This window comes from Labrus mixtus, chromosome 9, assembly GCF_963584025.1.
Source record: "Labrus mixtus chromosome 9, fLabMix1.1, whole genome shotgun sequence".
Classification (NCBI taxonomy): domain Eukaryota; kingdom Metazoa; phylum Chordata; class Actinopteri; order Labriformes; family Labridae; genus Labrus; species Labrus mixtus.
The window spans coordinates 6,818,632-6,831,324 of NC_083620.1; the positions used below are offsets into that span (position 1 = coordinate 6,818,632).

Here is a 12,693-nt window from a genome sequence, read left to right on the forward strand (position 1 = left end):
ATCTATCTCTTATTCTCTTTTATTTTATTTATTTTATCTCTTATTCTCTTTTCTTTATTTATTCACCTTTATTTATATACTTTTTAACTCAATAAACCCCAATTTAGACAGAGAATTACTCCAACATCAACACATCGTTGCACTTCAGTTCTTTGACAGTGGAGCCAAATGTCAGACAGAATCAACTCCCCAATGTGTAAAAACAACACTCACGCTCTGAGGTGATGGAGGAATGCTCCCACTGAAACTCTCGTCCACTGCAGAAGGCCCCAACTGATCCTGTTCGTGATGCCAAAATTGATGTGGATTTCCTTGTTGTTGATATGTTTGATGATGAAGAAATTCGCCGTTGACACTGACTTGCTTACATAATGATCATTTTATTGACAAACAAGTTACAGCATCGCCAGGCTCGCCATGGTTCGACCTGGGAGAGACAGCCAAAAGTGATCTCTCCCAAGCATACATTGAGAGTGCTATTTATACACAATGTTACAGGGCACATGAGGACATCTGTTCCTTCTTGGGTATCTCTCTGGACTCAGGACAACCCCTCTTACTACAACTGCAGGGGTTTCTGTCTTAGATATATGTATGTCATAAACTTCAAAGGACAACACAGGTCACAGATACAATCTCCTGTCCAGCTGTCCCTGGGCAACCCTCTGGACGTAAGGGTCCATTTGTTCCCATTCCACTGTGGGGGATCCTAGCTTTGATCTAGGCATTTCCTGACACTCATCACTCATCCTGCGAACAACACCTCTAAACAACCATTCCACTGAAGGAAACCCCTTTAACAGATGTGTGCAGTATACACTTAAAGATCATTATAATATCTCTGTCCTAGATATTTAAGACACTTCACAGGTCTTTCTTCAGTGAATTGGAAAAGAGTTATAACTCTATAAACTCAATAAATTATGTTGTCATTTTTCCACAGACATGCTTAACATGAACCTGTCTCTTTGGGTAGTTTTAAGCATAAACTATAGGCCATGTTAAGGCAAAATGCCCTGCAAGGTTAAGTTTAGGATCATCATCACAGGGTCTCGAGGTAACACTAATATAATGATTGATAGATCGTTTGAAGTCGTGAGCATAATGTGTCTCAGACCAACATTTCTGTTAAAGAGGTCATATTATGCCCTTTTTGGGGTTCATATATTTAATCTATGTACCTACTAAAGTATGTTCACAATAGCTAAAGTTGGAAAAAAGTCTGTTTTTTTCTGGATAGGTCTGGACTTTGTTGAACTATTTTCTGAATATTGCATTCAATACAACCCATCTTTAAATCTGACTTTTCAGAGACAGCATTTTTCATGGAATAAACTGATTAAAAGTAGAGGCCTGTTGCAGGAAGAAGTTGTTGATCATTTCACAAACAGATTAATTAAAATGTACAATTTGTCTTCTAATTATCTGTTCAGGGGTCTTGTTACAACAGGTTTGGACAGCATTCGAATCAACCAGGCATGCAATCAAGTCATTTTAAACTTTAGAATGTTACAACTGGGAATTTATTGCAGAAATGTATATGACAGAACAAATATTACTACATTATGAATTTAATAATCGGTATGTTTTGTATGTTTATGTCGTCTTTACTCGAAATCCCTCATCAGGGCACGCCCAGAGCAGCCCAATATAGCAGGGGCCTTTCTTGTGACTTGCTATAGTACAGGTCAGAGAGCTGTTGAAGACTTGGCACAATACATTTTTGTTAAAAATTTTATTTGTTATATTCTGTTTATGAGCAATGTCTACTTTACCTCGTTTAACTGAATAAAGATTGTAAGAAGCATGTGCAAAAAACCACGCTTTTCTTTTACAAATAATGTTGCAAAGTGAAATAAGTTGTCAAGAACAGATTTAAGTTTAAGTTGAAAGCTTGAACAAAAAGCGTCATTATATCTCTTTCTTTCATTACAGTAAAGCCTTTGAATTTAAATGTAGAAATCATTTTTAAAAAGTACCAAACCAGATTTCCAATCAAAATTTAAGTATTTAAGTGTTATAACAATAAGGGCCTCTTGAGCACCTGACTTGAGCACTTGAGTGCCTGTCGAGCACCTGTGTGTGCGACCAAATAAAATAAGTGGGAAAAATGGATTTGAGCAAATGTAGAGCTCTCGTGCTTGCTTTGCTCCTTGGCGAGCAGGGATGGGGAAATTACATAAAAAGCTGGATTTTTGCGTACATGATATTGAAAAAAATTGAACAGTATATAGTATAGTGAATCTCTCCATCTCATCAGTAAGCCCTGCCTGGTAAGGGGTTAAGCACGCTCCTACTTTTTAAATTTTCTATTTTTCAAGAGCACTGCGACTCTCCATTTTGAGTTGAAAGTTTATCTAATTTTTTTATTTTATGTGCCCCCAAAATCTCCTAGAAAAACATATCCCACAGCAGCAGATGAAAGAGAGCTGTACCATAGGAAAACAATGGTTATGGTGACAACGTTTTTCTAGCACCTTGTCTTTGTGTGATCATGCCTTAATACTGGATTTTTCTTAACCACACAGATAGCAATAAAGACGAGCCCCAATGTGTCATAACCTTGCTCAGAGAAAGGGAGATCACACACAGATTCAATTGAAAAAAAAAAAAAGAGCTAACCTGTTTCTATACTGAGTGAATAAGGATTTATTCCAACAAACAGAAATATACACACCAAAAAAGAATAATAATACAATAAATATGTATGAATCAATTCCACAATTTTCATTGTTTTATTGTTATTTTAAGACATTTTACAGAGCACAAAGAAGAAACAGAAGAAGAAAAAAAACAACAACAGCAAAAACAAAAATAAAATACAACAAGCTAATAATATATATCACTGATCTCAGATACATTAACTGGTTAATGTCTGATTCAATTTATGGAAGAGGGATACCTTATTATGAAAAATAAATCAACCGTGGCACACTGTAAATGACTCTATTGTGAGCGAACAACATGTTTGGCCTTTATTTTCCTCAGGTTCGTCCAGCATGGCATGTGGGCCACAGTTCATTTATTTTTTTATTGTATGTTCTTTGAACCTGAGGTTGTAGGTTGGCTGTGCATGGGGTACCCTGTTGGTCAAGTATACCTTTTTAAAAAAAAATTTTTAGAGTTACTTTTTATTAATTTAATTTTCAGCCGAAAATCAGATTTTTGTTCGACATGAAACAGACATCCATTCTTAAATCTCATTCCACACTTTGTTCTCTTTAGTACTTAAGACCAAAATGAGTGGTCAGGGATACCTTATTTGGCAGCCAAGTATCATAGATACATGTGCCGAAATATGCCAGATACATATACAGACCTAAATTCATATATGAACATCTCCATAAAATGTATTATATTGTATTATTATACTGTATTATCATTTAGAATTGATATATATATATATATATATATACTTTATATTCCTATTATATTATATTAATCTATATATTATATTACATTGTATTATATTACACTATATTGTATGATATTGCACTATATTATATTGTACTATATAACTGCACTCTACATTACAGCGATACAACACTGCCTCTCTTCACTGCTCTTTACGCTGCTGTTAATCATGACAAGTCACTTTAATCATCACTTGTCACTTTATCTTGCCATTCACTGCACATAATGTCTTAATTCCCTGCATAGTTCACTTCACCATTCATATTGTACTTGTAGCCTCTATTTTTATTTGTATCATTTTTTATCTGATCTATTCTGTTTAAATGTTTATTTTGTTTGACCTACTTTTCTTGTGCTGCTGCAATTGCCCGAATTTCCCCTCTGGGGATCAATGAAGTATTATCCTATCCTATCCTAAAACCATTTATGAAAAATGATGAACACACTTAATACTATAATATCATTGAACTAGATGACCTTTAGAGGTGTTGCAAGTTTTTCTTAATAAATCCCTTTTTCAAAATTATTGTCTAAATTTTCAACGCAAATCGCAAAATATATATTTCTATTCACATTCTTTTTTTAATGCTCCAGGAAGTCAACACATAAGCATCCGTGTCCACTGAATAAACTAGAAAGGATAAAGCAGTCATGCTGATTAGTTGGGACAATGTAATCCTCACAATTACTGTTCTGAAGACTGAACCGATTATAAATTATAGGCTCTCCTCTTAAATTTAACAACAATGACAATTTGTATGTATTTATGGGACAAAGTAACTGAAGTATAAGTGTGAAACAACAACAAAAACAGTGTCAACTTTGTAAAATCTTCTCACCATTAGTGGAGAAAAACACACAAGATAAGGATTCTGCAAACGATGTAAAATATTTCAGATAAGCCCTGCATATCATCTTAAAAAAATTATAGACAGTGATTAGTTGTAACAAGTGTAAATTGATCTTTGATATAAGATAGATACAAATGTATTTAACAAGTCATCATTGATCATTGATATATTTTTCAATTCAAATACTGAAACATAGGTCATAAATAAAGTGTGTGCAACAGCAGTCATAGGGAGAAAATAATTTGGGAAAAAACAGGTTGCATTCGAAAACATCACATTTATTGACAAGTATTGTAAAGTAACATTTGCAAAATAAACATGCATGATGGAATATCTGACAGCAAAGACCCTGCACATGCAGGCTTCAATTTCAGAAATCTTTAAGGGTGAATAGTACATTTCCAGAGTACAGTTTTGTCAGTTAAAAGCTACATTCATGGTTGAAGAACTCGGGCTGAATATTTTCAGCGTGAAGATACAATAGAAACATTTTTTGAAGCTGGGATAAAATAAGGCATAAATAATTGGGTTCAAGGTGGAATTGAAGTAACTCAACCAGAAAATGGACTCCGACACAGCAGCTGGTGTGGAGAAACCTAAGATCATTTCAAACAAAGAGATTGTGAACAATGGCATCCAACAGAAGATGAATGCACCGAGCACAATACTAAGAGTCTTTGCAGCCTTGTGCTCAGATTGTTTAAGCAAACCAGCTCTTCCTTTTTCATTGGAACCTTTTTTCACATCCCCAATCTTTTGTGCATGCGCTTTAGCAACAATAAAAATTTTAGTGTACAGGCAAATCATTACAGTGCACGAAAAGAAAAAGGAAAGTATACTGTCCAGGATTCCCCAAAGGGGGGTAAAGAGAAGGTAACAACTACCAAGGCAGTAAATTGATTCTATGTAATCCTCCAACCCAGCAACATTTGCTTTTGAGTACAGCAATCCAAAACAGTAGACAGCAGCCAGTGCCCAGCTGCAACATACCATAATCCAGGCCACTGGCATTGTGATCTTCATGGAATAATGCAGAGGATCGCATATAGCTTCGTGTCTGTCTACAGCGATGCAAATGAGATGGAAGATAGAAAGAGTGGTAAGAAACATATAAAAACTGGAGTGCAACTGACAGAAGACTTCCCCGTAAAACCAGCAGCCATGAACAGTTCTGATGGCACTAAAAGGCATCACAATAACACCAACTAGTAGATCAACCAGAGCAAGAGATAAAATAAGCACATTGGTAGGATTATGCAACTGCTTGAAATGGCTAATTGACACAATGACAACCGTGTTTCCGAAAATGGTTAAACCCATGCCTAAAGCGAACAACAAAAAGAGGGCAAACTTGGTCCCCACACTGAACTGTGTCCTAACACATGATACGTTAAAGCCTGGAAAACAGTAATGCTCTGCAGAAAGGCCACCACTCATCATATATCCTTAGACACAAAGACCTCAGAGACAACGCAACAGAGAGTGGGCGATGAGACAAACATGCTGAAGTCTTAATGTAAGTGAAAACATGGTTGCGAAGCCACCCACCAATCACCTGATTCACTGTGCCAACGAATCAAAAGCTTGCAGGTAAAATACAATATACAATACAACGGACTGGCAGGTCTTTCTTCAGTGAATTGGAAAAGAGTTATAACTCTAAACTCTATAAATTATGTTGTCATTTTTCCACAGACATGCTTAACATGAACCTGTCTCTTTGGGTAGTTTTAAGCATAAACTATAGGCCATGTTAAGGCAAAACGCCCTACAAGGTTAAGTTTAGGATCATCATCACAGGGTGGTTAAAAATTAGGGCTGGGAAACAATTAAAAGTTTTAATCTCGTTAATCGCATGAGTTCCTGTGATTAATCGCAATTAATCGCATTGTTATACGCAAAATCCAATAATGAATTCAAAAGTAGTGTATAGCACACTTTTATTGTAAATGTACTTCTCAACTTAAACAATGTAGTCAAAGCAAATAAATACAAAACTAAAGCTTATTGCATTCGTTGCAGTCTGGTCAAGTATACCTTTTTAAAAAAATTTTTTTTAGAATTACTTTTTATTAATTTCATTTTCAGCTGAAAATCAGATTTTTGTTCGACATAAAACAGACATCCATTCTTAAATCTCATTCCACACTTTGTTCTCTTTAGTACAAGACCAAAATGAGTGCTCAGGGATACCTTATTTGGCAGCCAAGTATCATAGATTCATGTGCCGAAATATGCCAGATACATATACAGACCTAAATTCATTTATGAACATCTCCATAAAATGTATTATATTGTATTATTATACTGTATTATCATTTAGAATTGATATATATATATATACTTTATATTCCTATTATATTATATTAATCTATATATTATATTACATTGTATTATATTACACTATATTGTATGATATTGCACTATATTATATTGTACTATATAACTGCACTCTACATTACAGCGATACAACACTGCCTCTCTTCACTGCTCTTTACGCTGCTGTTAATCATGACAAGTCACTTTAATCATCACTTGTCACTTTATCTTGCCATTCACTGCACATAATGTCTTAATTCCCTGCATAGTTCACTTCACCATTCATATTGTACTTGTAGCCTCTATTTTTATTTGTATCATTTTTTATCTGATCTATTCTGTTTAAATGTTTATTTTGTTTGACCTACTTTTCTTGTGCTGCTGCAATTGCCCGAATTTCCCCTCTGGGGATCAATGAAGTATTATCCTATCCTATCCTAAAACCATTTATGAAAAATGATGAACACACTTAATACTATAATATCATTGAACTAGATGACCTTTAGAGGTGTTGCAAGTTTTTCTTAATAAATCCCTTTTTCAAAATTATTGTCTAAATTTTCAACGCAAATCGCAAAATATATATTTCTATTCACATTCTTTTTTTAATGCTCCAGGAAGTCAACACATAAGCATCCGTGTCCACTGAATAAACTAGAAAGGATAAAGCAGTCATGCTGATTAGTTGGGACAATGTAATCCTCACAATTACTGTTCTGAAGACTGAACCGATTATAAATTATAGGCTCTCCTCTTAAATTTAACAACAATGACAATTTGTATGTATTTATGGGACAAAGTAACTGAAGTATAAGTGTGAAACAACAACAAAAACAGTGTCAACTTTGTAAAATCTTCTCACCATTAGTGGAGAAAAACACACAAGATAAGGATTCTGCAAACGATGTAAAATATTTCAGATAAGCCCTGCATATCATCTTAAAAAAATTATAGACAGTGATTAGTTGTAACAAGTGTAAATTGATCTTTGATATAAGATAGATACAAATGTATTTAACAAGTCATCATTGATCATTGATATATTTTTCAATTCAAATACTGAAACATAGGTCATAAATAAAGTGTGTGCAACAGCAGTCATAGGGAGAAAATAATTTGGGAAAAAACAGGTTGCATTCGAAAACATCACATTTATTGACAAGTATTGTAAAGTAACATTTGCAAAATAAACATGCATGATGGAATATCTGACAGCAAAGACCCTGCACATGCAGGCTTCAATTTCAGAAATCTTTAAGGGTGAATAGTACATTTCCAGAGTACAGTTTGGTCATTTAAAAGCTACATTCATGGTTGAAGAATTCGGGCTAAATATTTTCAGCGTGATGATACAATAGAAACATTTTTTGAAGCAGGGATAAAACAAGGCATAAATAATTGGGTTCAAGGTTGAATTAAAGTAGCCCAACCAAATAAATGTTTCAAAGACAGTAGTGCTAAAGCCATTGTATGCATCACCTACTGAATTTAAAAAAAATGGCATCCAACAGAAGATGAATGCACCGAGCACAATTCCCAAAGTCTTTGCAGCCTTGTGCTCAGATTGTTTAAGCAACCCAGCTCTTCCTTTTTCATTGGAACCTTTTTTCACATGCCCAATCTTTTGTGCATGCGCTTTAGCAACAATAAAAATTTTAGTGTACAGGCAAATCATTACAGTGCACGAAAAGAAAAAGGAAAGTATACTGTCCAGGATTCCCCAAAGGGGGTTAAAGAGAAGGTAACAACTACCAAGGCAGTAAATTGATTCTATGTAATCCTCCAACCCAGCAACATTTGCTTTTGAGTACAGCAATCCAAAACAGTAGACAGCAGCCAGTGCCCAGCTGCAACATACCATAATCCAGGCCACTGGCATTGTGATCTTCATGGAATAATGCAGAGGATCGCATATAGCTTCGTGTCTGTCTACAGCGATGCAAATGAGATGGAAGATAGAAAGAGTGGTAAGAAACATATCAAAACTGGAGTGCAACTGACAGAAGACTTCCCCATAAAACCAGCAGCCATGAACAGTTCTGATGGCACTGAAAGGCATCACAATAACACCAACTAGTAGATCAACCAGAGCAAGAGATAAAATAAGCACATTGGTAGGATTATGCAACTGCTTGAAATGGCTAATTGACACAATGACAACCGTGTTTCCTAAAATGGTTAAACCCATGCCTAAAGCGAACAACAAAAAGAGGGCAAACTTGGTCCCCACACTGAACTGTGTCCTAACACATGATACATTAAAGCCTGGAAAACAGTAATGCTCTGCAGAAAGGCCACCACTCATCATATATCCTTAGACACAAAGACCTCAGAGACAATGCAACAGAGAGTGGGCGATGAGACAAACATGCTGAAGTCTTAATGTAAGTGAAAACATGGTTGCGAAGCCACCCACCAATCACCTGATTCACTGTGCCAACGAATCAAAAGCTTGCAGGTAAAATACAATATACAATACAACGGACTGGCAGGTCTTTCTTCAGTGAATTGGAAAAGAGTTATAACTCTAAACTCTATAAATTATGTTGTCATTTTTCCACAGACATGCTTAACATGAACCTGTCTCTTTGGGTAGTTTTAAGCATAAACTATAGGCCATGTTAAGGCAAAACGCCCTACAAGGTTAAGTTTAGGATCATCATCACAGGGTGGTTAAAAATTAGGGCTGGGAAACAATTAAAAGTTTTAATCTCGTTAATCGCATGAGTTCCTGTGATTAATCGCAATTAATCGCATTGTTATACGCAAAATCCAATAATGAATTCAAAAGTAGTGTATAGCGCACTTTTATTGTAAATGTACTTCTCAACTTAAACAATGTAATCAAAGCAAATAAATACAAAACTAAAGTTTATTGCATTCGTTGCAGTCTGGACGCAGAGTGTGTGTGGATCTCCTCTCTGCTCTCTGACTGCAGCTGGGTCTTCTGCGCGAGGCTAAACTGACAGCCTGTGAGAGCTTTTGGAAGGGGGAGGGGCTCACGGCAGCACCCGCTGCTCATTGAGGACAGTAACTGCAGAGCAATACGTGCTTTCACGTCAGTTTCTTACACCAAAAAAGTCTCCGATAACACCAGAAAAAGTCGCTAGATTTGTCGCTAGTAGCTGTTGACAAAAAAAGTTGCCAAGGGGGTTTGGAAAGTCGCCAGATTTAGTGAGAAAGTCGCCAAGTTGGCAACTGTCTCCTCTTTCCTGTGAGCGCCGCAGCAGACATGCGCAGCAGTAAGCAACATACTACGCTCGCTCACGATGGAATTTTACAAAATAAAAGCCAGTGAGCAACAGACTTTTACAATAAAAAAAATAAATAATAAAAACTGCATTAATGCGAGATAAAATAATTGCGATAATTAATTAATGAGTTAACGCGAAAATAACGCGTTAGCGTGCCCAGCCCTATTAAAAATAGAAACTCGACATTGTTCTCTGGCTGCATGAGTTGTTTGACTGATCTGTTGCCCCAATCAGGCACAACAGGCTGATTATTAAGGCCCGAGCACGAACGTGTGAGGACCCTCTTGAAACCCTAGCGATTATTATTTTTCTCATTCTCGTTCTTTTTATTGTTCCGCCTCTTTGAGGCCACTTCTGAGGGCCTGAACGTGCCAGAAAACTTTGCAAACTTTCCACGCTCATCAGGTCTCGTGAAAATTTTTATATTTTGGTGGTTTCGTAAATGGAGTTCGCAAAATGGGACCCCCTTGAAATTTTCAAAATGGCCTCCCCATAAAGGGTTTTTTTCAAGTACACTCAGGAAAATTGGTACGCATATTAAGCTTGTCAGGGCGGACTAAAAATCCTCTTGCAACGTTTAAAAAAAACCCGACAGGAAGTCCACAAATTCAAGTTGAATTTCAAAATAACGGCCCAAAATCGCTCAAAATCGCCATTTCAGCCTTCCTAATTCAACAAACTTGTCTGAGGGCGCTCATCCGATCAGCGCAAACTCAGTGTCCGTGCGTTCTAGACAGGCTCAGCATATCTCGTTGTGCGCTGCACATTATTTCGTCAAAGGGCGTGGCCGTGGCGTGCGTTTTAAGTTTTTTGAGTGTTTTGGCAAGTTGCCAAAAAAGTAAATGCTTATATCTCTGCCATCTAGTGTTTAATCCTATTAAAATGTCTCATACATGATATGGGACCCGCCCTGAACACATCCATGATTGACATTTTGATTAGTCACAGCGCCACCTGTTGACAACAGGAAGTTACTGCTTCCCAATTAGCATTAGCCATTGCTACATGGTAGCTAATTTTCCCCTCAAAATTGGTGTGGACCATGCTAACACCTTGGCCATACAACACTTTCAAGCTCAAACGCCTACGTCCAACGCTGTCGCCATACGGACGCGTCGCTCGCCATCAAACAGGAAGTAGTTTTTTCACGGGCTTAACATTGTCATACTGTCCCGAAACTTCATACATATAATCCTGGTAGTAAAGTCAAACATATTATACCGTTTAAGTGAGTGGGCGTGGCTTAATGGCTCAGTGGCGCCCCCTACAATATTTCAAACATTCAGCCCCCGTAGCACGTTGAACGTACAATTCTGAATTTTACTATGCATTTCCAACATGACAAAACCTACAAAAAAGCCTCTACGAGCCATGCCCAAAACTCAACAGGAAGTCCACAAATCACATCACCATCAAACAGGAAGTGATTGTAACTCTTATATACTTTGTCTGATCTTCTTGAAATTACATAGGTATGATCAGGGTTGGCCTCTGAACACAATGACACAAAACAATAATAAAGTTTAACCATAGCGCCCCCTAAAGCAAGGACTAAGTGCTACATCATACATACTTTCTCGGATCTGCTTAAAATTTCCCAGGTATGATCAGGGTTGGCCTCTGAACACATTAACATAACAATCATTTACTTTAACCATAGCGCCCCCTACTGCAAGGAGTAAGTACTACATCTTGTATATTTTGTCTGATCTTTTTGAAATTTCTCAGGTATGATCAGGGTTGGCCTCTGAACACATTGACATAACAATAATAAAGTTTAACCATAGCGCCCCCTACTACAAGGACTAAGTACTACATCCTATATACTTTGTCTGATCCGCTTCAAATTTTACATGTATGATCAAGGTTGGCCTCTGAACTCATGGACATAACATTATTCAACTTTAACCATAGCGCCCCCTACTGCAAGGACTAAGTAATACATCATATATACTTTGTCTAATCTGATTGAAATTTCACATGTATGATCAGGGTTGGCCTCTGAACACATAGACATAACAATAGTCAACTTTAACCATAGATAGATAGATAGATAGATAGATATACTTTATTGTCTGTCCCAACAGAGACAGAAATTCTCCTTTGACAAGGCTCGAACAATAAACACAACTTATATTAAAAACAGAAAGTGTAGTACATTAAAAGAGGACTTAAAAACAACAGTTTCTAAAAAGGGGGGGGGTCTATTTGATTTTGTTCAGAATGGTTATTCCAGAGGGAATGAAGGATTTCCGGGCCAGAGGAACTTTGTAGCGTCTGACTGATGGCAGTAACTGGAAGGATAGCACCTCCTACTGCAAGGACTAAGTACTACACAATGCTCAATTTGCTCCAAATGTCACAGGTATCATGACAGTGCCAGCCTGAACTGCTCTACGTAAACATTTTCTGTGATCTTCATTACGCTGCCTATTTCAACATGCCAGTATTACCACTTTTTCACAAATCGAACTGCACGGCCTGCTGCTTAGCCACGTTCCGCAGCTGCTGCACTCCCGTGGTCGCGACACACCCCGACATGCACCGGGGTGCGAGGGCCCTTCATCACCGCTTGTGGTTTTAATTGCTCTTTATAATCCAATTTTCTGAGCAGTTCTGTTTACATCTGAATTGAATTAAATTAATTTAAAGCTTTCATTGTTATTGTTAAACAGGGTCCCACCTTACCTAAAGACTCTTCAACTATTCCAAAATGCTGCAGCTCGTGTACTGACTTGAACTAGGAAAAGGGACATATTGGCTTATCTGCACTGGCTCCCTATAAAATCTTGACTTTCATTTAAAATCAATATTCTCAGTTACAAAGCTCTTAATGGTCAGGCGCCATCTTATCT

At 36.9% G+C, this 12,693-nt stretch overlaps 2 protein-coding genes across 2 annotated transcripts; both read right to left on the reverse strand.

Annotated features, from left to right (window-relative positions):
* Positions 1–3,500: 3,500 nt before the first annotated feature.
* Positions 3,501–5,702, reverse strand: LOC132979864 (trace amine-associated receptor 13c-like). The gene has a single exon (XM_061045699.1). The coding sequence runs from the start codon at positions 5,700–5,702 to the stop codon at positions 4,683–4,685; it is 1,020 nt and encodes a 339-aa protein (XP_060901682.1). The 3' UTR covers positions 3,501–4,682.
* A 2,173-nt stretch (positions 5,703–7,875) lies between these two features.
* On the reverse strand, positions 7,876–8,889 carry LOC132979925 (trace amine-associated receptor 13c-like). The gene has a single exon (XM_061045750.1). It carries the CDS (start codon positions 8,887–8,889, stop codon positions 7,876–7,878), a length of 1,014 nt encoding a protein of 337 aa, XP_060901733.1.
* Positions 8,890–12,693: the final 3,804 nt, after the last annotated feature.

What these genes read in the sequence shown, in the direction of transcription:
- LOC132979864 (XM_061045699.1), bottom strand. Translation starts at nt 5,702, where the DNA reads ATGAGTGGTGGCCTTTCTGCAGAGCATTACTGTTTTCCAGGCTTTAAC.
- LOC132979925 (XM_061045750.1), bottom strand. Translation starts at nt 8,889, where the DNA reads ATGAGTGGTGGCCTTTCTGCAGAGCATTACTGTTTTCCAGGCTTTAAT.